The following is a 23542-nucleotide window of genomic DNA, read 5'->3' as shown; positions in this document are numbered from 1 at the left end:
GGATGGGAGGTTGTGTCAGTTTGAGCTCTAAGCTGTGCTCTCAGTGTATTCCTCAGGTTTGCTGGAGTAGAAGATGGGGAGGGGGGTCAAGTTGCATCCTTGGGAGGTCCCATTAACCTGTCATTTAGCATAAACCATTCTCTCCCTGCCTCTCTCCACGCCCACAACCCAGCCCTGAACCAACCTGAGCCAGTGAATGACAGGCAGGCGGTGGGGAGTGGGTGGGAGGGGAGGGGTGTCGGCCCCCAGGCCATTATTACTTTTACTGTAGTTAATTGTGGTGGAGTTAAAAATAGAACTCCAGTGATGGACTTCAAGGCCCAGCAGCAGGGTTTACCAGACACCGGTTTTGGGTAGAGGATGCCTTTCTGAATCCAAAAATCAGACCCCAGAGTCTGCTGTTTCATCTACACCCATGCTCCTGGACTTACTGCCTCCCACTGGCATCCCAGCATGAACATACCTTGTATGCTCTGATTGCTCCTTGGCATTGCCCAAGGATGGGGAATCAGTGTTGTCATGGTGACCAGATTTCATCCGTGGCATTAGGGATTCTGGGGGCAGGGGTTGAGTCTCAGCCCCTGCGACTGGCCAGTGTGACCTGGCTTTTCCCGTGAAGACTCATCTCAGTGTATCCAGTCCCCACTCCTCTGCTATTCCAAGATTTTTCTTGGAGCATTGGCGGTTGCCATGGAAACAGCTTTTGAGGCAAATGTGCCCATGTGAGCTGAGGAAGAATTCCTCAAGAAAATGGGGAGATTGCCATACTCCCCGACTCTGTGAGGGGGACCCTTGATTTCTGGAGTCTCCAAAGACTGCCGCTTCTGGGTAGACCTGGAGCTGGAGGAAGATTTGCAGTCAGCTCATCAGGCCCTTTGCTAGCCTCTTGCCTCCAGTCTCTCCTCTTCCAAGGCAGTCCCCATATCAGTCACGTGGGTTAGAGCTGGGGTCGTTTTAGAAAAATGGACACCTTTCTGCTTAAAATCCACCCATGCCCCCTATTACCCATGGGATAAATTTGGTGACTTGCAGGAGGTCTTATAATCTGACCCCTCTTCTTTTCTCAGCCATATCTCCTGCCCTCCCTGCAAAATCCCTGCCCCCCCCCCACCCGCCCCCACTCTCTAATCTCACATTACCCAGCTGTACCTTTGCAGTTTCCTCTGCAAAGGTGCCTTGTCTCCCCACCACTCCATTAAGAAAAGGCTCATACCCTCCAAGTCTCAACTAAAATGTTACTTTCTCCAAGAAGCCTCCCCTGCTTTCTCTGGTCACCTTCCCTTTGCTTTGTACAGAGCCAGGGCCACAGACTCAGCCAGCAACAGGGTCAGGCAGGAGGCATGATTGACTAACTTCGGAACATTCTCCGCTTCCACAAAGAATCCACGCTGTCCCATGAAAGCTGAAAGTGAGAATGACTTGGTTCATCTTTCTCCCACCAGATTGCTCTTGTTTCGACAACAGAGCCTGGGCAGGCTCTGTGGTGAACTGCAGCTGATTCATTGCCCCAGAGTCAAGGAAACTATAGGGAAGTTGCCAAGAACCCCATCCGGTCTGTGATGTAGGCCCAGGAGGGCTAGTTAGCTGCAAGGCTGGATTGTAGGTGACATCTCAGAGCACTCACTGTGCCGTGTTCCTGCACCCACCTCCCCTACCATGGAGCATAGACTCCCACAGCCTCCAGTAAGGTGTGTGGCTCTTAGAAGGTATTCACTAGCTGCCTTTTGAATGGATGCTTGAATGAATGGAGCCATGCTCTTTTCTGAACCTGTGAAACCTGCTTCTGCCTCAGGGCCTTTGCACTGGCCCTTCCACTGTCTGAAGAGCTCTCCCATCAGACAGTGATATATCTTCCTCTCCCTGTATTCAAGTCTGCTCAAAGGTAATATCTTCCTCTCCCTGTATTCAAGTCTGCTCAAAGGTAATATCTTCCTCTCCCTGTATTCAAGTCTGCTCAAAGGTAATCTCTAGCAGAGCCCTTCTCTGAACACTCTGCCTAAAGTAGCATCCGCCCTCATCTCTATGCCCCACTCCTCTTTATATTTTAGTTCACCGCGTCTGTCACCACCTGTTATATTCATTTCATTTTCCCAGCATTTACATAGTATTTCCAACAAACCAGACAAGCTTCCGAACATGACCAGCGTAAACTCATTTAATCCCCGGAGCAACCCTGGGAGGGAAGAGCTATCACCCCCATTTTTCAGATAAGGAAACCGAGGCACAGAGAGGTGTGGTGACTTGCCCACGGTCGCACAGCTGGTGAGTGTCAGGGCAGGGATTCAAACCCAGGCAGTCTGACTCCAGACTTTTGTCTCCTTTATTACGATCCACACCTTCGAGAATGCCAGCCCCTCCAGGGAAGCAGCGTGTCTGTTTTGTTCCCTGATGTAGCCCCTGGGCCTGGCACACAATAGGCATTTAATAAATAATTCTTGAAAGGATGGAGGAAGGAAGAAAGGAGGATCAGAGAACTTGAGGGAAGAATCCTTGGCCTTCCAAGCTTTCCGTTAGCCCAACATCAAGGCCATCTTGTCGGAAGTTTCTCAGCCTCCCGGAGGGTTTGAGTCAGCCTGTCTGGAAGGGACCCTGCCCTGCCTTCCCTCCCCCTTCCTCCCTCTCCAATCGGGCTTCTGTTTTCTGACCTCTCCCAGACAAAGGTGCCAAACCGCACTCCTGGAGCCCCTGGGCCCATGCTGTGCACACTTCCTTCTGTGACAGGGCCAGTGGAGGAGAACATTCCAGGCCAGAGGCAGGAAGTCTCCGGAACAAGGTGGCCTGGAGCAAATGGGGCCTTTGGGCAGCCAGCAAGGAGCCCGGGAGGGGCCGCTGATGGCCAGATGTGCCGGGGCCTCAGGGCTGCTCAGGGACAAGCAGATGGGATATGGAAGCAGGCCGGGAGAGGGTCCAGGATCGGACGCTGCAGCCTCTCAGCATCTCCAGTTTAACTCAACATTTCCTGACATCCCTAGTGGCTCAGATGGCAAAGAATCTGCCTGCAAGGCAGGAGACCCGGGTTCGATCCCTGGGTTGGGAAGATCCCCTGGAGGAGGGCATGGGAACCCACTCCAGTATTCTTTCCTGGAGAATCCCCATGGGCAGAGGAGCCTGGCAGGCTACAGTCCATGAGGTCACAAAGAGTCAGATAGGACTGAGTGGCTGAAACTTTCCCTGACCTCTGATTCTGCCTCCAGGGTTCCAGAGAAGGCCACACCCTGCCAAATTCCCCTCGGGCTCTAAAATAATGGACCCCACTGAGAAAGTGGGAATGTGTTTTCCAATTTCATCACTGCGAGGTGAATCCTCTTTCCCATAAAATTAATAACTACTAACATTAATAGTGTTGGCAGCCATGATCAGGGCAGGCAGGATGCCAAGCACTTCACCAGCCTGGTTTTATCGAATCCTCACAATTCCCAGAGAAAGAGGCTGTGGATGAGGGGCCTGAGGCTCAGAGAGGTTACACAGCCTCTAAGTGTTGGAGCTGGAGTTGAAACCTAGTTCTAAGTGACACAGAACGCGATTCCAGGGACAACCAGGAGAAGAGAATCCCGAAGTCCAGCCTGGAGATCCTGATTATACCACGCTGAAGCTGAAGCTCCCATACTTTGGCTACCTGATGTGAAGAACCGACTCGTTAGAAAAGACCCTGATGTGGGGAAAGACTGAGGGCAGGAGGAGAAGGGGGCGACAGAGGATGAGGTGGTCGTACGGAATCATTGACTCAATGGACATGAGTTTGAGCAAGCTGCAGGAGGTGGTAAAGGACAGGGAAGCCTGGCGTGCTGCAGTCCATGGCGTCGCAAAGAGTCAGACATGACTGACTGATGGAACAACAATTGCTCACTTTCCAGGTAACTTTGGGAAAGACCATGAAACTTGTTTGAATCTCAGTGTTCTCATCTGTTAAATGGGCATTAGGGGGAATCAAACATCGTTTGAGACCCTACGGGGGGCTGGCTGTTTGGCTACGTCCTTCATATGGGTCATTTCCCTTCATCTTCAGTGTCTCTAGGTCCCAGGTTGGAAATGGGAGGTTGGAGAATGGGCCACATAGCCCGGGCCATCTCCTTGTTATCCTTAACTCCCCGGGTCGACAGAAGTGGGACAAAGCTTGTTTTAACCGAGGGACTACACTCAAGCTGAGAAATGCTTTTCAGAGGCTCTGGTGGAGGATGTGGGTATATGGGGAAGGGCTGAGAGGGGGCGGGCATGGCAGGAGCCATGGTCTCCTCATCCGGCCCTAGGCGGCATCTGGTCTGGGTGGAGAAGCCTGGGAGCGACCGCTGGCTGGCTCCCAGCCCTCCTCTGCTTCCAGACCCCATCCGGGCTCACTTTCGAGCTCCGTGGGTTTCCTGGAAAACACAGCTCTTTCCTTTGGTTCCAAATCTGGATATTCAGCCTGGCTTTCTCCCCTCCACGGAACAGCGAGGCTGCTGGCTCTCACGGATGTGTCACCAGCTGATTTCTCTACACAAACATTTGCTGAGCACCTGCTGTGTGCCAGGTGCCATTCACATCATCATTTCATTTCACAGTAACCTTAGGAAGGAGGTGGTAATATCAGCCCCGTTTTACTGATGAGGACGCTGAGACTCGAAGAGAGGGGATGTGTCCATGGTCACTGAACGAGGAAGGGCCTTTAAACCTGGTCTGTCCGACTCCCAAGTATGGGCTCTTAGCCACCGTGCAGCTGGGAGGGGGCTGGGGGGATAGTCTGAGACCACATCATCACAGTCTGCAAGAACCCCAGACTCGAGGTCTTGATGGTGCGGAAGCTTGTAACTTCACCTTGAGCTTCTAGTCCAGAGATCTTAGATCTGCAAGGGGGTCCACAGAGATTGCTTCATCCAGCCCCTTGGATTTTCTGAAAAGGAAATTTTTGTTGGGAACCTTACGATAGCTCAGAGAGGTAAAGCAACTTGTCTGAGGTCACACAGCATGGAGCCAAGCCATGCTGTCTTTTTACTGGCACAAGGCTGGGGACAGACCCTTGGCCCATTCAACCACAGCATATTTTAAAGCTGGAAGAGAGCCTTTGACGCCATCAACTCCAACCTCCTTGTTTCATAGTTGGGGAAACCAAGCCCCCAAAGGGTAGATCTTGTAAGGTATAAAAGAGAGAGCCCTGGGGTTCTTTATCTGGGTTCAAATCCTACCTCTGCCTCTTGCTAGCTATGTGACCTTGAGTAAGACTCTTAACCTCTCTGGCCTCAGCTTCCGCAGCTCTAAAATGGCCATAATAACCACCTCCATCCCCCTGGGTTTGTGTGAGATGATGCACATAAGGTGCTTCTCAGTGTCCTGGCACACACGGTAGCAGTGTTAGCTGCTCAGTCGTGTCTGACTCTTTGTGACCCCACGAAATTTAGCCTGCCAGGCTCCTCTGTCCATGGGATTCTCCAGGCAAGAATACTGGAGTGGATTGCCTTTCCCTTCTCCAGAGGATCTTCCTGACCCAGGGATTGAACCCAGGTCTCCTGCATCGTAGGCAGATTCTTTACCATCTGAGCTACAGGGAAGATTCACACATGGTAGGTGCTCAATAAAATATTGATACTTTGGTGACTATTATGAATAATATTTAACCCTGGCGTTTGAGGGTCCAAGACTCTTTACCAGCACATCCAGCTGGGTCTCTGGGGTGACTTCCAAGGGCCTGGTGAGGCTTTTGAAGCAGCAGAAAGGGAGGGGCAGCAAAGAAGGACTGTGGGGGCAGATGAGGCCGATGCCCAGCTTCCTTGCCCTTCTCCCCCACAGTAGATGGGGGTGCTGTTGATGGGGACTGGGCCTTCGCCTGCCTCCTTCCACATGTTTCAAGGTAGTCGGAGAAGAAGTCTTGCTCTGGAGCTGTGTTAGATGCAGGACCAAAGGTGGCCTGTGCTGGCCTGGATCTAGCAGGGGCAGGGGCAGGAAACTCCCAGAGCACCCAGGGCCACTCAGTGTCTGGGCTCCAAGCCCACGCTGTGAGCAGGACACCGAGGATATTGCCGTGGCCAGCTCCTGGCTCGGGGAGAAGGCGACCACCGCTGTCAGCCTCCTCCAACCACATCCTGCTCGGTTCACATAAACACTCCTGTGCCTGCTGCCTTCCAGATACGCTGTGTACACAGCTCGGGGATTATTTACATGAATGGACTCAAGGCTTCAGGGGATTAAGCGAATGGGGTGTCGGGCCTCCCAGTCCAGGGGGTTACAAACACGGGAGAAAGCTTGTGTATAGGCCACCTCCAGGGGCTGGGGCAGTGTTTCCGGGGGAGAGACTCAGGCTATTTCCCCAACAGCTTTGGACGGAAGCTGAGTGTCCAGGAGAACACACTGTGTTTGTGTACGGGACCCATGGTCGGGGCCGGAGTGGCTTTCTGGCCTGGAAGGAGAGACATACCTCCACGCGCTCTTGCTGGGGGCCTTGCGTGACTGAAATAGCTGTTAGGTCTGCAGAAAAAAATAGCACTTCCCAGGTGGCGCTAGTGGTAAAGAATCCGCTTGCCAATGCAGGAGACCCAGGAGATGCAGGAGACCCAGGAGATGCAGGCTGGATCCCTCGGTGGGGAAGACCCCCTGGAGGAAGGAAATGGAAACCCACTTCAGTATTCTTGCCTGGAAAGTCTCACGGACAGAGGAGAGAGGTGGACTATGTACGGTCCATGGGTGGCAAAGAATCTGACATGACTTAGCGACTAAGCAACAAGAATAAAGAACAAAGCGGGAGCCACCGAGGGCTTTCAAGTCGGGGAGAGCTGTGATGCGGCTTGCATTTTGACATGATCGCTCCAGCTACAAGGCAGAAAATGAAACCAGAGTGGAAGCGGCATGCTGGTTGGAGGGTCTCTAGCAGTCGGCCAGGTGGGCAGAAACGATGGGCGGTTTTGTGAGCTGTTTGGGAAACAGACATGGGGATGTCTTGAGGGGGCGTGTTGAGAGTCTGGACTCTGGGTCAGAGTCTCAGAGGGAAATGGATGACCCACTCGAACGGGGTCTTTTTTAATGGGGACTTAAAAAAAATGACTTGTTTGACTGCGTCAGGTCTTAATTGTATCATACAACATCTTTGTTGTGGCACAAGGGTCCTTTAGTTGTGGCCCATGGGCTCAGTAGTTGTGACGAGCGAGCTTAGCCTCTCCTGGCCATTGGGATCTTAATTCCCTGACCAGGGGTCAAATCCGTGTCCCCTGTATTGCAAGGCAGATTCTTCACTGCTGGACCACAGGGAAGTCCCTCACACGGGGTCTTGATGAGCGTTTTGCTGTCCACCCTTTCTAAGTCCTTCCTAGCCTAAATGTTCATCAGAAGCATAAAGGATGGGCAGGACTTCAGGTCTGAGAATACAAGGAGACCCTCCTGCCCTTTTAGCCAGGAGGTCGGGGAGGGACTGGTTCCTGGGACCCAGGCTGTGCAGTTAGGACTGACTCATGGAGACCCTGCAGGGAGGCCGCTGGGACCATAGACACCTGACTTGCCCTCTTCCTGTCCTGTAGCCCCAGCTGGGCCTTCAAGGATAAACCCAGCTCGAGGTCAGAGGACAAGGAGTCTAGTGACAGTGTTTCTGCAGCTCGGCCTGGGGGCACAGAGCAGGCAGCAGTGATCAGGGGACAGAGCACACTGCGGGGAAGGGATGGGTCATTCTAACAGGGGGGATGCTGTGTGGTGCAGCGGACATTTGGGGGGTCTCCCGCTTCTGTGCTCTCATCAGCCATTGGAGGTTTCCTGGGGGCTCTGGCCTCTGGGCAAGTGGACCGCTCACGTCCAAGGGCATAAGCTTTTGCCTCGCTTGTTGCTTTTGCCCACCGCTGCAGAGCGTGCCCATCCAAACACGGCCCCATCCAAATCCAAAGGAAACGGGGCTGCCTGTTAGCGGGCCAGCTCCTTCCATCTCGCTGCAGTGACTCAGCCAGAGCTCCCGCGTGTGGGCGTGGGACCGAGGAGGAAATTTTCCCCCGACACAGGGCTAATTCTGTCCGGGCGCTGGCAGCCAGTCCTGCGGCTGGAACAGCCGCGGCCGCTATGTGGTTTCACGGTTCCTACGTCTCTCAGACCTGCGGATCCAGGGATGGGAACCCCGAGGTATCTCCAAGAGCCGTCCATGGGGGCTGGGAGACCCCCTCGCTCTGCCCTGGAGGATGAGGCCAGTCAGGGGACTGTGGCAGCAGGCCAAGATAACAGGACCAAAGTCGGCGGGCCCGGCCTGGGTGGTGGTGGGTGGATACTGCCAAGGAGAGACATTTGTGATGGGAGAATCATGCCTGCAAGGTCCCATTATGGTTCAAACCTGCTCGCTGAGGCTGTGATCTTGGCAAGTAGAAAGAGCCAAGGTTGGGGGGTCACAGAGTCCTTGGTTCAAACCCTGGGATGATGCTGCAAGGCTGTGTGAGCCTGGGAGAGTCACTTCGTCTCTCTGAGTGAGGCTTTATTTGCAAATCTATGCCTTCATTTGCAAATCTATGCCGTAAGGGGGGACGGGCTTGGAGCAGCGAAGATGTTCCAGGCGCCAGGCAAACTTCTAGGCTCTGGGATACATCACACACAAGACAGGCTGAGGCCCTCCTCTTTGAGGCTTAGGGAGGTTCAGTTCCTCTCCCGGACCTCCGTTTTCCCAGCTACAAAACAGGATGCCTCTGGGGGCCCTCTCAGCTCCTAAGAGCCTTTGGGAGGCTGAGAAGGCTGGAGGAGAGGCTTCCAAGGCCGCCCAGCCCAGACTGTAGGGGTGGGCCATGGGGGAGGTGGGAGAGGGGACAGGAGCCCGGCCAAATGCTGAGGGAAGGGTTTCCAGTTTCCCCGCCGGGCTCCCACGCCCACGGACCCTGATCAAGCCCCTGCATTCGGCCTGGGGCCGGGGGCCGCCGGAGGAAGCTTAGACCAGGCTGGAGAGGCAACAGTGGAGGCAGCAGGCTGGGAGAGGGGCAGCCTTCGGTTTAGGTGTTCTTGGCACACAGGTGAGTGATGCTCGCAGGTTGAGGGGTGGCTGGGCCTCTGGGGGGGACCGGTGGAGGGAAGATGAGAGGAGAGGGAGGGGACAGGGAGACAGAGAGAAGGCAGGGAGACTGCACTGAGAAGCAAGAGCAGGGAGAGGGAGACACAGAGACAGGGCAGACAGAGTCGGAAAAGCACAAGGCAAGACAGAAGGAGCGAGGCCAAGACGGGGTGACTGAGGAACCAGCAGGGAGAGACCCAGACTCGGACAGAAAGGGAGCGAGCCCTCTGCAGACTCTAGCAGGGGATGGAGACGAAGCAGAAGGCCACACCTGCTGCCCAAATGCCTCTCAGCCCTGGTGTCCCCTGAGCCCAGGGCACACAGGCCAGCGGGTGGCAGCTGGAGGAGCTGGGGGGATTCCTAAGGACCAGGGTTCAACTCCCTGCCCTGCCACTAACCAGGTGTGTGACTGCAGGCAAGTCCCCCTTCGCCCACTGGTGCCTGGCCTCGGGCGTCCCCTCGGTAAATCTGGACAGGTGACAGTGGCCGTGCAGGCTCCGGGGCGGGGGTTCCGGGTGAGAAGAGCCTTGCCCACAGCACCCTGGCCTCCCCTCCAGGGCCAGGGGGCAGGAGACTCCACAGGTCCCTGAAGGATGGATGCATGCATGAGCCCCGCCTCTGAAGGGCTTTTCCTGCGGCACGTGGGACGTGACCCCTGGGATGTGATGAGCTTCCATTAGGGCCGTTACCTAGAGGCAGAGGGGCTTAGAGGACAACCCTGGGGACCTGGAGTCTCGTCTTGCTCCATGTGCAGAATGCACACCCCGAATCTGTGGGGGTTCTTGAGAGATCCCACCAGGGCAACCCCCGGAGGATTCTGAAATGTTCTGGGGAGGCGAGGCAGTGGACAAAGAAAGAGAGTGGGGGTTGGAAGGTCAGCAGGCTCGGAGTTTCCTCTCGAGGAATTGGACCTACCTTGCTGAGCTGAGCCAGCTGTGTGACCTTGGGCACCTTACTTAACCTCTCTGGGCCAGTTTCCTCATCTGTAACAGTGCTTAGAACTATGCCTGGAATTTGGTGAGGACTCTACACATGTTTGTTTAAGAAAAGCGAAGCCAGAAACATCTGCCTGAGGTTTTTACTCTCTGTGGCGGGAGGAACTAGATTCGGCCTAACACCCTGCCCCCTCACCCCACCACAGCCACTTCCCCAGCAAGGGTCTGGCCCCGCCGGTGGGGGGAGCAGGACCATACATGCAGGTCTCCTGCCTGCTGCGTCCGGTCCCCGGCAGGAGGAATCGGGCCTCGGCCACGTCACAGCCAGCTTGGACTGGGCTGATGCTATTCCTCTCCTGGGCTGGTCCGGGTTCATTCCTGGCCTGCTGGAGGAGGCTGGCAGGGAGGGGCTCTCAAGGCCTCAGGCAGGGCCAAAGCCGCTTGCTGGGCCACTCCCTGCCCAGTGCGGCTTCATGAGGGATTCAATGACCTGGGCATGGGCTGCTCACTGCTCCAGGCAGGGGTTTGGGTTGTTGTGCTTGTTTGGTTTGTGTTTTCCTGTACCTCAGGAGGGGAGAGAAGCCTGCCATAATGACACCTTTCCACCCCACCCTCATCTGGCCTCCGGAAACCCCCGTGCTTGTCTGATGTTCCTTCATTTCCTTTATCCCCCATTCCTTCTCGCTGTGCCTTCCCACGGAGGCACTCTAGTCTGTTCAGAGTGTGTCTTGTTACTCAGTTCTGTGCTTTTGTGTTGTTGTGCTGCCGCTTTTAGATGTGAGTTTTCAGTGTGCTTACGTGCTATCTGGGTAGGTGGTTTTAAGATGCAGGGCGTACTGTATGTACACTTGCTAATCTGCGGCCTCTAACAGCTGCCTAGCTTTGTGGCTTTCCCACGTTGCCTCTTCGCACGTCGCCTCTCCCACAACAGATGGACATCAGCCGCCTCCAGCTTCCAGCCATCAGCAGATGCCTGTGTGCGCTGCCCAGACCCCTGGATCCCTGGGTGTCACAGCGCACAAGGCTCTTGCTTCCTGACGGCCCGCACCTGCGGCTCGGTCAGCAGACCGCCCTCAGTGGGCAGGCAGCGCCTGGGACGGTGCCCCTCCCAGGACAGGATGGAGGGATATAAATAGTTTCCTGGAATGCGACCTCCATTGTTTCCTGACCCCGCCCTGAACCAAGGCCACCTTCCTTGGGCCTCTGCCTGGCGCTGCCCCCTTGACCGACCTCCTCCCTTTCCCATTCTTACTTCTCCAGTCACTTACTGGGGTTTCCTGGAACACTTCCTTAATAATCACGTTTGCAGGAAGGCTGATGTGAGCTTTGCTCCTGGAGAATCCAAGATAAGGCATGCCTGGCCCCCCGTCCCGCCCACCAATCCTGCACACGGGCATCCTGAAGCATGATTCTTCCGCTGCTGGGGGGCACACAGGGGCTTACGGGCACCCGCAGCGTGGCCTGAAGCCTTTGCCAGCCCGAGGGCTCCATCCCAGCTTTCTAGTCCTCTTGGTGGTTCTCATTTGTACCTCCTTGATCATCAGTCTGTCTAACGCCTCCTGTAAGGCTTCCCTCCTGTACATTATCTGTTTAGGTCATTAGCCCATTTTTTCTGCCGGGGTTGCAGTCTTTCTGGATTTGCAGGAAGATGCTCTCTGTACATTCTAGCTGGCAGTCCCAGTGCAGAGGAAACCAACTGGAAGAAGAGCAAATAGCAAGGTTAAGTTCTAACAGTAGAGGGCAACTGTGGAGGTGTTGTGGGCTGGAATCGCACCTCCTCCCCCTAATTCCTAAGCTGCTGTCCTAACCCCCAGTACTTTGGGAGCATGACTGTATTTGGAGACAGGGCTTAAAAATTTTTATTTTTTTAAAATATATTTTATATTGGAGTATAGTTACTTTACCGGAGAAGGCAATGGCAACCCACTCCAGTACTCTTGCCTGGAAAATCCCATGGACAGAGGAGCCTGGTAGGCTGCAGTCCATGGGGTCGCTAGGAGTCGGACATGACTGAGCAACTTCACTTCCACTTTTCACTTTCATGCATTGGAGAAGGAAATGGCAACCCACTCCAGTGTTCTTGCCTGGAGAATCCCAGGGACGGGGGAGCGTGGTGGGCTGCCGTCTATGGGGTCGCACAGGGTTGGACACGACTGAAGTGACTTCACAGCAGCAGCATAGTTACTTACAATGCTGTGTTAGTTTCTGCTGAACAGAGAAGTGAATCCACTGGATGTATACATCCATCCCTCCCTCTGAAGCCTCCCTCCCAACGCTCTGGGTCATCACAGAGCACTGAGCTGAGCTCCCCGTGCTATACAGCTTCCCGTGAGCTATTTCACACCCAATAGTGTATATATGCCTGTTTTGCTCTCCCAGTTCATCCCACTCTCTTCTTCTCCCTCTGTGTCCACATGTCCGGTCTCTATAGGAGACAGGGCTTTTAAAGTGGTGATTAGTGTAAAGTGAGGTCATCGGGGGGATGCTTAATCCAACCTGCCTGATGCCCTTCTATGAAGAGGTGATTAGGACGCCGACCTACACAGGGGGAGACCATGAGGACATCGCAATATCCTGAGGACCCGCTTAGTGCCCACCTTCTTCCCTGACCTGGACACAGAGCTGAATGAGACCAGTCCCCACCCCCAGGTACCTTGCAATCCGGTCAGGTGTGTCGTTTTGTCGTTCAGTGGCTGAGTCGTGTCCGACTCTTTGTGACCCCATGGACTGCAGCACTCCAGGCTTCCCTGTCCTTCACTATCTCTCAGAGTTAGCTCAAATTCACATCCACTGAGTCACTGAGGCCATCCAAGCATCTCATGCTCTGTCGCCCCCTTCTCCTCTTGCTCTCAGTCTTTCCCAGCATCAGGGTCTTTTCCAATGAGTTGGCTCATCGCATCAGGTGGCCATAGTATCGGAGCTTCAGCTTCAGCGTCAGTCCTTCCCATGAATATTCAGGACTGATCTCCTTTAGGATGGACTGGTTGGATCTCCTTGCTGTGCAAGGGACTCTCAAGAGTCTTCTCCAGCACCACAGTTCAAAAGCATCAATCATTCGGCGCTCAGCTTTCTTTATGGTCCACCTCTCACATCCATTCTTGACTACTGGAAAAACCATAGCTTTGACTAGAGACAGAGCTTTGTCGGCAAACTGATATCTCTGCTTTTTCATATGCTGTGTGTAAAAGCCAGTCATGAGCATATAAATGCCATGGGCCCTGGAGTAGGGAGCCGGGCGCCCTGGGAGCCTGAACGGAGGGTGTGTCAGGGTCCTGCGCTGTTGTAACGGATTACTGCAGACTGGGCGGCTTAAAACGACCGAAATGCACACTCGCTTGTGCCGCCCAAGGCCAGAAGTCTGCAGTCGAGCCGTCTCAAGCTGGGCTTCCTCGGAAGGCTCTGGGGAGGGTCCCTTCTGTGTCCCCCAGTTCTGAGGCTCTGGGTGTCCCTTGGCTCCTGGCCACATCCCTTCAGTCTCGGCCTCCCTCTTCACATGGCTTCTCTGTTCCTCTGTCAAATCTCCTTCTGCCATCTCCTCTTACGGGGACACTTGTCTTTGGGGTTAGAGGCCAGCTTCTCCCAAGGTGATCTCATCTTAGGATCCTTACATCAATTCTATCGGCAAAGATCCTTTTTCCAAATAAGGTCACGTTCACAGGTTCTGGTGGATGTAACTTTTTTTTTTAAAGGGAAGATTTAACCCACTACAGCGGGTGGGGGTTGTCGTGGCAGTCTGGAAAAGAATTTCCAGACACAGAGCATTTCATCAGGGAGTGAGTTTATTAAGAACAAAGAGCAGAGATAACGTGGGTCCTGTGAGCACAGCGGGCTGACCTCCTGACAGATCAGGGAGAGCTGACCGTGAGAACAGCGGGCCGGCTCAAGCGAGAGCCAGCGCTTTCGGTGGGTTAGTAGCCAATTTTTTATAGCCTCAGGACAAAGGAAATTCCTGCTGGCAAGGTGGCATTAGGTGATTGCTCAGGGTGCTATAGGGTGAGTATAGGGGTGGGCATTTTTGCCTAATATGGGGTTAGGAAATCTGCTGGTGATGATCAGGGGGGCTTCTGGCGACGGTTACAGAGGGGGCTCAGTCAGTTTCAGAGGTGACCTCGGTTGTGGGCTCCACTTCTGTGGCCTTGGTGCAAGGCCACATACTGGTGGCCTTGGGATGGGAACTCCACGAGGGTGGGGCGACACCAAGAGAAACCTCCCTGGAGAGAGGAGCCTGGTTTCGGGGCTGAGTCTGAAGTTGCAGAGGAAATTAAAGAGAGTGATTCTGATTTTTGGCAGGTGCCGCGTAGCAAATATGTTGGTCAAAAAGGTTTTAGGGGATTCCCTCATGGTCCAGTGGTTAGGACTCTGCGCTCCTAAAACCAAGGGCCCAGGTTTGATTCCCGATTAGGGAACTAAGATCCTGCAAGTTGCCGTGCAGCCAAAAAAAGGTTTTAGTTGCTTTACTTTGGGACGCTTTGTCTCTTCACAAAACAGAGCTCTCAGACCTCCCAGGACTTTGACCCTGATTTGCCTGGGTCTTTCCCTGTCGTCCTCACCAAGCCTGGGACAAGCTGGAGGGCCTTAACTCATCCTTCCGGTGGTCCTGAGAAGTCGGTAGGGCAGGGGTTTCTATCAGTCCCATTTAGCAGATGGCACAACTGAGGCTCAGAGATGGGGAGGCGACTTGCTCGGGTGACACAGGGAGTGTCCCCCTGACCCCACCACCTCCTCCCTGGTCCCAAAGGGCACAAGTTGGAGATGACAGGAGGAATCTGGGAGCAGAGCCAGGACAGCTTGTCTGTTCCCTGGGCTCCTGGGGAGCCGAGGGCAGAAAGAGGGACAGTCTGGCCAGACTCACCTGCCCACCTGGACTGTGATAGACAATGTCAGCTTGGCAAACAATTCCCAGCTGTGCCGTAGACCTCAGATCATCCTGAAAACTGGGGACATAGGTTCCTTGAGGAGCCAAGAAAGGTCAGCAAAGAGGAGGTGTCCTGGGAGGGTGGAGCTGGGGTCCCTGGGGCATCAGCAAGGGTGCGAACAGACACAGGAAGGAGTGCCCACTTCCTGGAAAACAAGGCGGTGAAGAGCAGGCTGAGTCAGAGCAGCCTGGGTGTGAGGGTGCCCGTGTGTGTGCTCAGTCCCTTCAGTCGTGTCCGACTCTTTGTGACTCCGTGGATTGTAGCCCTCCAGGCAGCTCTGTCCATGGGATTCTCCAGGCAAGGATATTGGAGTGGGTTCAGTTCAGTCGCTCAGTTGTGTCTGACTCTTTGTGACCCCATAAATCGCAGCACACCAGGCCTCCCTGTCCATCACCAGCTCCCTGAGATCACCCAAACTCATGTCCATCCAGCCATCTCATCCTCTGTCGTCCCCTTCTCCTCCTGCCCCCAATCCCTCCCAGCATCAGAGTATTTTCCAATGAGTCAACTCTTCACATGAGGTGGCCAAAGTATTGGAGTTTCAGCCTTAGCATCAGTTCTTCCAATGAACACCCAGGACTCATCTCCTTTAGGATGTTCTGGTTGGATCTCCTTGCAGTCCAAGGGACTCTCAAGAGTCTTCTCCAACACCACAGTTCAAAAGCATCAATTCTTTGGCGCTCAGCTTTCTTTATAGTCCAACTCTCGCATCCATACATGACTACTGGAAAAACTATAGCTTCGACTAGACAGACCTTTGTTGGCAAAGTAATGTCTCTGCTTTTGAATATGCTATCTAGGTTGGTCATAACTTCCCTTCCAAGGAGTAAGCGTCTTTTAATTGCATGGCTGCAGTCACCATCTGCAGTGATTTTGGAGCCCAGAAAAATAAAGTCTGACACTGTTTCCACTGTTTCCCCATCTATTTCCCATGAAATGATGGGACCGGATGCCATGATCTTTGTTTTCTGAATGTTGAGCTTTAAGCCAACTTTTTCACTCTCCACTTTCACTTTCATCAAGAGGCTTTTGAGTTCCTCTTCACTTTCTGCCATAAGGGTGGTGTCATCTGCATATCTGAGGTTATTGATATTTCTCCTGGCAATCTTGATTCCAGCTTGTGCTTCTTCCAGCCCAGGGTTTCTCATGATGTACTCTGCATATAAGTTAAATAAGCAGGGTGACAATATACAGCCTTGACGTACTCCTTTTCCTATTTGCAACCAGTCTGTTGTTCCATGTTCAGTTCTAACTGATGCTTCCTGACCTGCATATAGGTTTCTCAAGAGCCAGGTCGTTGGGGCTCCTTATATGCCCCTGTGCTCTGCAACAGCCTTGCAAGGATATCAGTAGCTTCCAGGTAAGAAAACTGAGGTTCAGAAAGGTGAAGCAACTTGCCCAAGGCCACACAGCTGGGAAATCTGACTCCAGAGCCTGACTTCCAAGGATCCCGAGTGAAAACTCTCTTGGGTTCCCCCTGCTTGCCTGAGGAATTCAGAGTCCCAATACCACTTCTCTGAGCTCTCCAAGCCTTCATTTTGAATCCTGAGAACCCAGACTGTCATCATGTCTTGATCTTCCCATGGAGTTCCCCTTTCCCTTGCCTTCAAGGCCCCCACAAGCAGCCACCAGTGGGAAATCACCCCTGGGATGCTGTATCAGCCCTGGACAGTGACACTACCCGCTGCCTCTGTCACGCGCCCTTCAGTGAAGCCCCTGCCCAGTGAGAAATGCCCTGGAGAATCCAGGGTGAGGGAACAACATTACCCCCTAAGCTGCTTCCTCCATCTCCATAAATGAAGTTCTACCACGGATCACATTTCCCTTTCTGATGCGGCCACAAGGAAGCTCAGAGTTTCAGGTCAGAGGCCTCAAGCCCATTGACTCTGCTGGTCTGCAGTTTCTGCCCTGGTTTGGGTTGGCTCTGATGCCTACATCTAGTTAAACGTTTTGTTGGTTGTGGTTCCTTGTGATAGATAAATCAATGGACACATCAACCCAAACACTGTACCCAGCGTTTTAAAGATGCAATGATTTTTTTGTTTGTTGTTCGTGCCTCCCCAACAAATGCCAGTAGTGATAATGCTCTTACTTCCAAGGTAAAGGTAAGGAAGGAGAAGGTCACACAGTCAGCAGGCTGACCAGATGTGCTGGGGTCGGGGTTCGGGGGTCGGGGGAGATGGGGGTTGGGATGAAGGGTGTAGCTGTTGATCTGAGTTCATGAGACTCCACCACTTGCCAGCTGGGTAACCCTGGGCCTGCCTCTAAGCGTCTCTGAGCCTCTGCTTCCTCCGTAAAGCGGGAGTAACTGGTACATTCTGTCTCTGGAGCTGGGTCCATCCGGACCTCTGGTTCTTAGATCGAGAGCCAACTGCTGCGCCTTGTTCTGCCCCGCAGGTGTTTCCAGCTGTGTGTGGGGGCTGACCGGCCAGGGACCAACACTGGAGAGCTTTGGACATAACAGTGAAACGGTGAGGGGCTCTTGTGGTCTGAACCCCTCTCTCCAAAGGGCAGCAGTGGGAGGCCAGGACGAGGCAGGGGCACTGTTGGCGCAGCTGTCCCCTGGGTTTTGGGAATCTGGTCAGAGTCAGGTTCAGAGCACCGTGCACCTCTCCTTCCTTGCGCTTAGCATCACTGCGATTTTTCCACGATTTGAGGGTTGTTTTTTTTTGGATGAGTGTTTGTCTCCCATTAGACTGTAAAGGAAAAAGGGAGGGTCCCAGAGAGGCAGCAAAAACACGGTGGCCCAGAAGGTAAGCGTCAGCATCTGCCCTGACTCATGGACTGCCTCTTCCCAGCTTTGTGCTCTTGGGCACGTGACTTACGCTCTCTGTGCCTCAGTTTCCTCATCTGTAAAATGGGGTTTGTAACCACTTCACTGAGTTGTTATGAGGATGAAAGGACTTTGCATACATCAACCCTTTAGAATAGTACCCGGTATATAGTAGGTGCCTGCGAGCTGTTTGTCAAATAAGTAAAATAGCAAAACCACCCAAATGGTCTTGCTCACAGCCAGGGAGGACACTGTTGGTCTCGCTGGTGGTGGTCAACCTCTTCAGTCCAGTTATAGATTTTGCTGGTTATAGTTCCCTGTGATAGATAAATCGGTGCACACATCAACCCAAACGCTTCACCCAGTGTTTTAAAGGTGCCATGGTTTTGTTTGTTTGTTTGTTTATTGTTCACTCCTCCCCAACAAACGCCAGTAGCTCTTTGTTTTTTTTGAATTTATTCATTTTGGCTGTGCTGGGTCTTTGTTGCTGTGTGGGCTGTTCTCTAGTTGCGGCGAGTGGGAGCTCCTCCCTGGTTTTGGTGCACAGGCTTCTCGTGGTGGTGGCTTCTTACAGGCTCTAGGCGCATGGGCCTCAGTAACTACGGCCTGCAGGCTCAGTAGTGGCAGCTCTCGGGTTCTGCAGCACAGGCTCAATAGTTGTGGTGGACGGGCTTAGATGCTCCTCCGCACGTGTAATCTTCCCCGATCAGCGATTGAACCCACGTCTCTGGCATCGGCAGGCAGATTCATTACCGCTGAGCCACCAGGGAAGCCCTTTAAAGCCAGTTCTAATCAAAGTTCCCCTCACGCCCCCTGTCTCCCCTGGCAGAGAATGGAGGCTGAGGATTACAACACCTCCTACGAGGACTACCCCGATGACGTGGACCCCATCGTGGTTCTGGAGGAGTTATCCCCCCTGGAAGGCAGAGTGGTCAGGATCCTTCTGGTGGCAGTCTACAGCATCATCTGCCTCCTCGGGATCCTGGGCAATGGCTTGGTGATCGTCATGATCACCTGCAAGATGAAGAGGACGGTGAACACCGTCTGGTTCCTCAACCTGGCGGTGGCCGACTTCCTATTCAATGTCTTCCTCCCCGTCCACATCGCCTATGCCGCCCTGGACTACCACTGGGTGTTCGGGACGGCCATGTGCAAGATCAGCAACTTCCTGCTCATCCACAACATGTTCACCAGCGTCTTCCTGCTGACCGTCATCAGCTTCGACCGCTGCGTCTCCGTGCTCCTCCCCGTCTGGTCCCAGAACCACCGCAGCGTCCGGCTCGCTTACACGGCCTGCCTGGTCATCTGGGTCCTGGCTTTTTTCTTGAGTTCCCCGTCCCTTGTCTTCCGGGACACGGCCCGCCTGCATGGGAAGATATCCTGCTTTAACAACTTCAGCCTGTCGGCCGCCGGCTCTTCACCTTGGCCGGCTCACCCCCAGGTGGACCCGGTGGGCTCCGGCCGGCACATGGTGGTGACCATCACCCGCTTCCTCTGTGGCTTCCTGGTGCCGGGTCTCATCACCACCGCCTGCTACCTCACCATCGTCTACAAGCTGCAGCGCAGCCGCCTGGCCAAGACCAAGAAGCCCTTCAAGATCATCCTGACCATCATCGTCACCTTCTTCCTCTGCTGGTGCCCCTACCACACCTTCTACCTCCTGGAGCTCCGTCGTGGCTCCGTGCCTCCCTCCGTCTTCAGCCTGGGCGTGCCCCTGGCCACCGCCATCGCCATCGCCAACAGCTGCATGAACCCCATCCTGTACGTCTTCATGGGTCAGGACTTCAAGAAGTTCAGGGTGGCCCTCTTCTCCCGTCTGGTTAATGCCCTGAGTGAGGACACAGGCCATTCCTCCTACCCCAGCCACAGGAGCTTTACCAAGATGTCATCTGTGAACGAGAGGGAGACTGGCATGCTCTGAGCCTTGCCCGGAAATCCCCCAGTGGATGCTCCCAACCTTGGAGGAGGCTCAAAGCTACAGCTTCTTGAGACCATGGCAGGAACCCTACCCACGCCCCCCACAGCGGACACTCCCAACCTTGGAGACTCAAAGCTATGCCTTCTGGACACCACAACAGGAACCTCTTGGGCAACCCACAGATGCCCACTGTATTTTACGTGGGGCTGAGCAGTGTTTTTGAGCTGGGAATCCAGGGTTTGGAATGCCTTTCCTCCAGCGGCGTGGTGGGCACAGCATGCTGCGGTGCTCAGGCTTGGACCAGTATCCTGTACATCTTCGGAGACTTGCCTTGACCAACACAAAGGAAAAAAGGGAAAATTTTCTAAAGCACTGCCATGAACTAGAATGGGCATAAGACAGAGGGATTCAGTTACCTACCTGAGCACTTTCCAGGCATGACATAGACAGTTTGCAAGGTCCATTTCTGGTGTGAGGAGAGGAGGTCAGAGCCAAGCCAGTGTGATGTAGATCACGCTTCGCCACAGAGCCCTATATTAATAGCTGGCCAGAAATCCTGCTCTTAAGCCATTCTTCGGGTCTAGGGTGTGTTGGAATGCACACACCTTTTCCAGGTCACCTGGGAAGAGAAGGTGACATATGAGCACAGAAACTCCTGGGACCATGCATTTGACTTTCAGATCAGCTGGAAAGATAGACAACAGGTCCTGAGGGGGGCATGGGGCTTTTTAACGGGGGCAAGAGAAGCAGGGCTACAGCTGCTACAGGGCTGCTTGGGTCTTGTAGGGAAGGAATGGAGAAAGAAAAGACCTTTCAGAGGGCGTGTGACAGGAAACAGCTCACCCTAGAACCCTCCAGGGCAATGTTGTGTTGAGGGTGGGGTCATACTGCCAGCCCCTTGCCCAAGCCCTGTCCTCACTTTGCATTTGTTCCCCTGGGGCTGGTTCGAGGTGGGCAGCCCCCTATTCACTCCATCACAGCAATTCCTCCCTCTTTCCTGATCCACTGACTGGCTGGTGGTGCTCCGGGGCAGGGGGTGGATGGTGGGTGGGGGTTGGGGGTGGGATCTCTTCTTTCTCAACTTCCTCAGAGCCTTGCTGGAGGCTAGCCCAAAATCAGATGCAGGAAGCAACCTGGGAGCACCTCGAGGACCAAAGACGCCTCCAAGGGCTCAGTCCCTCCAGAAGCGGAATCTGGAGCCTGGCTCTTTGGACTGTGCTCCTGAGATGCAGGGCCTGGGGGGTGGTGGGGGTGGGGCAGGCCCAGCGAGGGGTGGTGGTGCCCTGGGCCCAGGACTCCTCCTGTGGGCAGTCACACTGTCTTTTCTGCGGCTGTGCTGTACTGTCAGCATCCCACTTACAAATGACAAAGGTGATGCTGAGATTGGGGAAGTTACCCAGCGTCACACAGCCAGCCGGGGGGCAGAATCTCCAGAAAAGAACAGAGCTGTTCTGTCATGGAGAATGCCTCTGCGGAGAATATTCTACACTGTCCTGGTAACCTACATTTATTTAGCACGTCTATGTTAAGCACTTTACATGTGTATCTCATTTATTCCTCACGGCAGCCAGCCCTGAATTAGGTACAATTACACTTCCCTTTTATGCATGAGGCTTCTGGGGTTCAGAGAGTTTAAGTAACTGGCCCAAGGATGCCCAGCTGGTCTCTGTCTGTTAGGAGTCTGGACTTGAACCTAGGTCTGTCTGGCTCAAAGAAGGCCGCAGAGGCTTAGGGTTTTGAGCATTCATATATGCATATCCCTCAGCAGATTCATGTTAACATCTTAAGGGCTTTAAAGGCAGCTATGCAAATAGTTTTCAAAAATGATCCAAAGTGGCAGAGAAAATGTACTTGGCTCCCAGCTCCCTTGGCACCCATCCACACCCACCCACCCTGGCTCCCACCTCTTGTGTCCACACACACCGCTCCCCACCACCCCGCCCCACCCTACCCAGCTCTCCAGGGAGGGCGGCGGGGAGGGAGGCCTGGAGGGAGGACCCTTTGGCCTCCGAGTGTCCATATTCCATTCTCTTCCAAGTTTCTTTTTTGTGAAGCCATTTCTCCAACAAGATGCAATGAACAGATGTAATGTCTACACAGCGCCAGGCGAGTTCCCGAGGCCATGGGCTGTTTGGAATCGTACCTCATTTAGAGACAAACTGTTCCTTCACTCTGTTGGGTCATTGTGCTTGTGAAAGGCAGCTCTGAGTTGACCCTACTGGGGCGTCCAGTTGCTTCAAGCAGTCTGAACTTAGCTTGAACGAAGGGAGCTTTCAATATTGCCCAGAGGCCCCTGTCACCCACCCAACTTCACAGGTGAAGAATCCAGGGCATGAGATGGAGTGAGGGGGGTTCCAGGCCCCAGAGGCAGTCACCAGCCACTTGGGGAGGACCACACTATTTGCCAGGGCTCAGTTTCTTGTTCTTCTTGGGCTGCGTGCAGGCCAGCCCAGGCCGGGGGAGCCAGGAAATCATTTTGTCTTTGGAAAAGCTGATGAACAGGAGCAAAATGAAAACCAGCTGTTTTCCTCCTTGGAGCCAGGCCTCGCTCTTTCTGGCTGCCCCACCAGTCTTCCTGTTCTGACCGTCAAATGCTTAAGTGCAGCTGTGATAACCTTTTCAGTCTTGTCCCTACAGCTTCTTCTGAGGGTCCCCCCAGGTCGCATGTTCAAAGGCCCTGTGTTTCACACAGCACGTTCACCTGAATTACTCCACAGGCGGCTAACACAGCGCTGTGTGCCCGAGGGCCCTCCCTCCGGGGCCAGGACCCGCCAATGGGTCCTGCAGCGTTGCCTCCTAGGTGGGGTGGGGCGGGGTGGAGGGGGCATGGGGCTGCGGGCAGAGGGACCAAAAGAGAAGATGCTGTTTGAGGGTGGGGGGAGAGGGAGGGAGGAGAGAAGTGAGAAGGAGAACAATGATGAAGAAAAGGGATCTGGCATTTATTAAACATCTACCATGTATCCGGCCCAGAATCTCATCAAAGCCTCAAAAACAAACACGACCCTGTGAGAAGAGGACCATCAGACCCGAGTGGGGGGTGCAGAAAAGGAGGTTTGGCCTGTGGACCCCACTTGATGAGAGTCACACAGTAGTAAATGGAACTGGGTCTGCTGCCCGAAGAGAGTTCCCAGCTTCTTCAGCTCTTGGGAGGGTGGAGAGGGAGGGGGAGGGAGAGAGAAGGAAGAGAAACAAGGAGGGAGGGTCTCAGAAGGGGAGTCAGACCCGGGCGCTGGCAGAGGGAGGAGTTTGCCTTAAGCTGGACCCCAGGGTCAGCCTGGAGAGCAGAGCCCCGGATGGATGGGAGAAGAGAGAATCCAATCATGAGAGCCTTGAGGGCCATTCAGGCTCATCCCCACCAAGTCCTCCCTGTTTCACACAGGAGGGAGCTGAGGTTGGAGAAATCTGCAAAAGGAGGTGTGTTAGCTTGGATGGTGTGGTCAGTGGTTTCTCAGCTCCTGGTCCTGGCCTTCCTCTCATTCTTCCCGGACATGCTTTGGTACTCTGGCTTTGGAGAGCTGCTACTGGGGCTGCTATCCAGGACATCGGGAGGCAGCTCGTCCGACCACGAAATAATTCAGTAGGGGATTTGCCTGTTTCCTCTCTGAAGACGATGTTTCTCCTGAATAAACAGACCGAAGCAAGCGTGAGGACTCTCATTGCTGGAGGGTCCTGCCCCTTGCCTCCCCCACCCACCTCATGGAATGCCAGCTGAGGCTCAGAGAGGTGAAATGTGCTGTCCAGAGTTGCACGGCTATGTTGTGAGATGGCAAGAGAACCCCTGCAACTCCCAACCTCCCATTTCCCAAATTTTGGACCACAAGAAATCTGTATCTTGAAAAAATTCCCTCCACTCATGTAATTTTTCTAAGCACCAAGGGTACAAGATAGGTAGTGACTTACCCAAGACAACACAGCCAGCTGCGGCAGAAAGGGGACTACAAACTAGGACTCTTTGCAAGTCCGTGCATTGGCCCACCTAAGGACAGACATTCTCATCTGCACATTCATCCAGCCATCCTTTCATGCACC

At 54.0% G+C, this 23542-nt stretch overlaps 1 protein-coding gene across 9 annotated transcripts in view; it reads left to right on the top strand.

The window, feature by feature from the left end:
- CMKLR1 (chemerin chemokine-like receptor 1) overlaps positions 1 to 23542 on the top strand; it is a 79205-nt gene that overhangs the window by 22354 nt on the left and 33309 nt on the right. For 3 of the 9 annotated variants that reach the window (XM_006045042.4, XM_006045039.4, XM_006045050.4), the window contains exon 2: positions 18425 to 23155. The exons of 2 other annotated variants lie outside the window; for them this stretch is intronic. In XM_006045042.4, the coding sequence (XP_006045104.2) occupies positions 18428 to 19516 (1089 nt within the window). In that variant the 5' untranslated portion in view covers positions 18425 to 18427 and the 3' untranslated portion in view covers positions 19517 to 23155. Of the gene's footprint in view, positions 1 to 3729; positions 3855 to 7732; positions 8065 to 8164; positions 8934 to 17219; positions 17294 to 18424; positions 23156 to 23542 lie in introns of those variants that run through there. 4 more of the 9 variants (XM_006045043.4, XM_006045040.3, XM_044930029.1 and 1 more) reach the window with 4 other exon arrangements.

The sequence above is a fragment of the Bubalus bubalis genome, chromosome 17 (assembly GCF_019923935.1).
Source record: "Bubalus bubalis isolate 160015118507 breed Murrah chromosome 17, NDDB_SH_1, whole genome shotgun sequence".
NCBI lineage: Eukaryota > Metazoa > Chordata > Mammalia > Artiodactyla > Bovidae > Bubalus > Bubalus bubalis.
This window is presented reverse-complemented; position numbering and strand designations above follow the sequence as displayed.